Here is a 4,752-nt window from a genome sequence, read left to right on the forward strand (position 1 = left end):
TGGCCCAAGGGGGTGGGAGAGGGTCCGGCCCATGCTGCACCTGGGCTGGGCCTGGTCCCATTGGGGCAGGGTAGCAGGAAGCCCTCCACACATTGACTGGACCTGGGCTAGGACTGGGTTTCGCTCCGTTTGTATTTGTGTTTGTTTCAATAAAAAATGGAGCAGCTGGATATGATAGCACACACCCAAAATCCTGGCTGGAAAATCATGTTCAGGAGAACTGCAAGCTTGAACCCAGCTTAAGTAATTTAGCAACATAGCAAGCCTTGTCTCAACAAATAAAAAAAGGGCTCAGAGTGTAGCTCAGCATGAAACCCTGGGTTCAGTTCCCAGTACTGGAGGGTGAGGAAGAAGGGGAGAGATCACCTGGGGAAGAGGATAGAGTGAGAGAGGAAGGGACTGAGAAGCATGGCTAAAGGGAGAAGTCCACAGCCATATTTTATCTGCTCTCCTGAGTTCACTTTATTTATGCATGATTCTGAATTCTATTTGTATTTTGTTTTTCCAGGCCAGCTTTAATGACCATAGTTGATGGAAGCCATGTGGTTTGCATCCGTGTAGGCTCCAGGCTGATAGAGAAGATTCTCCTCCACATTTCTCCAGATTGCTTGGACAGAGCCATAGGTATGCTGTCTACATGCCTGTGGAGGTCGTTCTTGGCGGGGTTCATTCAGGGATACAAGCCCACTGTACTGTTGATGAAGTCTCTTTCTGTCAGGGTGCAGGCAGAGAATGATTTACTGTGTGAGTCCGAGGGTGGCACTTGTTTCCCTCCTGTCTCACTACAAGAGTAGGAGTGCCCAGGCTCGTTGAGCTGCATTCCCAGCTGGGCAGCAGGAGCACTCAGGCTCTGGTCTACATGAGTGAAGTCCATGCATGTGAGGTGCCCAGACTATAAAGATGGGTCACTGTTAGTAGACGGACTTGCTGGTTCCTCAGCCTTGCTGCCATGGACAGCTTGTGGCTAGGAGTGAAGTGCTGACTTCCACCTATTGGGTGATCACACTCCTTCCTGTCTTCTTGAGCCTTCAGCTCTTTCAGCCCTGAGTGGGTACAGTTCTTCTGATTGCTTGGTCTTGTAGTAGTATGTGGTCCTTCTTGCTTTTTGGATGCCAGTCATTTTGCTGGATGCTAGCACTGTGTGTAGAGCAGGATAGCCTGGGAAGCATTATCTGTGTCTGGGGATAGCCGTGCCTCTCCCAGGCCTTCAGTGGGGTGAGAGTCACCCTCGTCAGGTGCCTAGGTGGATTTGGGTTTCACTGTTGCCATGGTCACCTTTAGGTTCCCACCTGGCTCAGGCTCCTGGTGCTGGCTCATATTTGCGTAGTGAGGGGGTCTCTGTGTCCTGGTCCCTGCCCTTTCTGGGTGCTTATGGTCATGCTTAGGTGAAGAAAAGGATGATGTTATGGCTTATTGAGCTTTTTCTGCTAACTTTTAGGGTGGGAGCTATGCTGTGTAGATTTCTACATCCTGATTTGAAGTTGTTCTGGCTTTTTAGTCGCTTTACTTCATGTTTGTCCTTTTGGCTATGTTCATTGTTTTTCTCAGTGGTCCTTATGTATTTTCAGTCTTGCCTCCATTTTTCACATAGGTGCATTAGTCATGATATCTTACGGAAGCATCATTCTCTCGTCAGATAGCCTTCTGTGTTTCACCCATTCTTTGGACAGCTAAGGTTGCACTGCTGGGCTTCACTAGATCAAGTCACACTTCCTAGGTTGTAGCCCTGAATGACACAGCCATTGTGTCTGAGAGGTCGTCAGACTGTGCTGATTAGCACTCTCTAGCTTTTCAAAGTGAAAATGCAAAGATTAGCTCCAGCACTGTGGCATTGGCCCTCCAGCATGAGTGGGCCAGTACTGGGGAGGCTGGTGGGCAGGCAGGAGACAGTGCAGACTGAGCACCACTGACAGTGTCCTGGGGGTGTGGCACAGCCTGCTAAGCAACTCATCAGTGTCCTGAGAATGAAGCCACTCTAGGAGGCTGAGGTAGGAGGATGGCAAGTTAAGCTCAACCTGGTCTATTTAATGACTTAGCAAGACCTGTCTCAAAATAAAAAAAATAATAATAAAAAATAAAATAAAAAGGAGTTGGGGATGTAGCTCTGTGCAGAGGCCCTGGGTTGAGCCCCCAGTACCCTTCCCACACATGCACACATACACCCACACAAGGAAAAGAAGAAAAATGATGAATGTGAACAAATGAAAATTATGACACATCTACTCATAATTTTAGTATTTTATTACTGATACAGTATTCATTGAATAACTGATTCAAGGGTTCTTTTTAATATAAAACACAAGTACCATTGAACATCTATGATCCAGATGTTTGATCTATGAAATGTTCCCAAACTTGAAATTTTTTGAAAGCTGAAGTTATTTCACAAGTGGCCAGTCCCACAGCTGTCCGTATGCCACATGTTGCAGTCAAAACCCAGGTGCAGCAAAGACAATCTATGAAGTTTCCTTCAGGTGACATGCCTAAGGTTTGTGTTAGTTTTGGGTTTTGTCCCCAGAATACGTCATTATGTATGTAAATTCCAAAATTAAAAATATTTTAAAAACACCCGAATTCCAAACATTTCAGGTGCCACCCATTTTGGATTAGGGCACTGAGCTAGAGAGAGAAAGAAAGGAGGGAAGGAGAGGCAGGCAGAGGCAGCTGAGAGCTGAGCCTCAATGCATTGCTGTCCGCAGGACAGGCCATCTTCTCTGCCTGCTTTCCGTGTGCAGTAGGAACAGCCTGCCGTCACGCTGCACAGCCGTAGTGATGAGAAAGACAGGGACTGGATGAGCTCTTTACGAAGGTTAGGAGAGTGAAGGGACCAAGCAACAGAGGGGTGCCTTGGTGTGTGGTTTCTGTTTGGTGTGTGGGTTCTGCCTTTGGGAACATTCAGTGCTGCATGTCCTTTGTCTTCCCAGTGCCTTCCTCAGAGGTCACCTATGGGATGGTGGCTGCAGACCTGCTCCACTCCCTGCTGGCAGACAGTGCTGAGCCCCAAGTACTCAAGATTGAGAGTCATTTTGTGTTGGATGAGAACAGCTACCCGCTGCAGCAGGATTTCTGTCTCCTTGACTTCTGCCTGGACTTCTGCCAAGTAGGGCCCTGCCCTGGGCCTCATTCCAAAGAAGAGGTGCTGACTGAGCTTACTTGCATTTCAAAATAAATGGGTGAGGAGAATTTGCTTTGGGTTTGCTAAATAAATGTATTTTACAAGAAGAATTTTGCTAAATATAAATTAAAACTATTTTTCTAAGAAAATGCTGTGAAGCTTGTAGTCATTTGTTTTGGTTTTACTTGCTGGTCTTATTTCCTTGAAGTAATGCTGGCACAGTGAAGGTGATTTGTAGCAGTCCCTGAGGGTTATGGTCCCCATTCGGCTAACATGTGCAGTTCCTGGGTCCTCCAAGGCCCTTCTCTGAGTCCCACAGTCCAGCATAGAAGCTGTTCCCTCTGACCCTGCTCTCATGCTGAACCTATATCTCTCAGGCCTCCTCTTATTTCTCCCTTGGCCAGCTCAATATGCAATAATTTCCTTGACTGCAACAGGATATAGCAGAGACCATTTGGATGGTCTTGTGTTTAGTTCAGGTTTGAAGCAAATACATTTTTCTATAAAAAAGCATGATAAACGGCGTAGATGAGACCAGTTTTTACTTGCAAATGGGGGAAGGAATCCTGTGTCAGCCCATCTGGGACTCTGTACCTCACTGGGTTAGCAGCATGCAGCAATGTGTTCTTGGATGAGGGCCGAGTGGCTCATGTGCAGGGGAGGCGCTTCATCCCGAGTGCCTGCACTTGGAAACCTCCATGCTGAAGTGGATGTGATCATTTCATTGTACTGTGCTCCAAGAATTATTTTAGTTCACTGAAATTGGCTTCTGTAGTCCAGGTTATGTATGTGTGGAAGTGCACATGCATACATATACACATGCACACAGATGTGGGGCTGGCAGTTAGGTAGGAGTGAGCCTGAGAGAGCAACCGTGACAACATGTGGAAATGCAGACGTTTTATAATCTGCATTCTGGAAGGGCTAGAAGTAAAGTCAAACCAGAAACCATGCTAAACTGGCTCCTACTGCATGGGGCTCAAGTGAAAAATGACTTACAGAAGCTCTGGGAAGGTGTCCCATGCCTGCCCCTCAGTCCTGCAAGGTAGAGGTGGTGTCTTCCATGCATGCCTCTCCATGCGTCAGCTCCAGACATTGTGTGTTTGGGGTGGGGGGTTGGAGATGTCTCTGGGCCCTAAAGTCCCTGCTAAATGCTGTTAACTCTTTCCTATAACCAGGATATAGAGGAGGAAAACAGAAAAAAGAAGCTAAGATTGAGTAGATGGAATCATGAGGAGTATCCCACTGCATTATGGGATGACTGATGTTGCAGTGGCTTTTCCTCAAGTAAAGAATGTTAACTTATAAGTGTCCCATGTGCTGACAGGCCACTGAAAGAGAGGCCACTCTAATGCCTGCTAACTGCCTAAGTCACCTTGCCCTACATGTGACCAAAACAGGACATGAGAGGTCTTACCATCCTGGGAATCAAAGGACTCCTGGTCCCAGCTCATCAGATTTTGTCCCTGAATGAGGAGGCTCCAGTTGTCCCCTATCCCAGTCATCACCATCAATGGGATTGAGCCTTGTGTGACACTGGATGCCACAGGTAAGACCACAAACTTCCACCTTGACAGTGGGCCTCTTACTCTGTTTTTAACTTCTAATCTGGGCATCTGGCAGGTTTGGGGCATCAG

At 47.1% G+C, this 4,752-nt stretch overlaps 1 protein-coding gene across 14 annotated transcripts in view; it reads left to right on the forward strand.

Moving 5' to 3' along the window:
• Positions 1–4,514, forward strand: part of Fam35a (family with sequence similarity 35 member A) — a 161,338-nt gene extending 156,824 nt beyond the window's left edge. For 12 of the 14 annotated variants that reach the window (XM_023701298.1, XM_023701300.1, XM_023701299.1 and 9 more), the window contains 2 exons: positions 509–624; positions 2,925–3,228. In XM_023701298.1, coding sequence (XP_023557066.1) covers positions 509–624; positions 2,925–3,169 — 361 coding nt within the window. In that variant the 3' untranslated portion in view covers positions 3,170–3,228. Of the gene's footprint in view, positions 1–508; positions 625–2,924; positions 3,229–4,442 lie in introns of those variants that run through there. The other 2 variants (XM_023701295.1, XM_023701306.1) reach the window with 2 other exon arrangements.
• The last annotated feature ends 238 nt before the right edge of the window (positions 4,515–4,752 follow it).

This window comes from Octodon degus, unplaced genomic scaffold (genome assembly GCF_000260255.1).
Source record: "Octodon degus isolate 3935 unplaced genomic scaffold, OctDeg1.0 scaffold00132, whole genome shotgun sequence".
Classification (NCBI taxonomy): Eukaryota; Metazoa; Chordata; class Mammalia; order Rodentia; family Octodontidae; genus Octodon; species Octodon degus.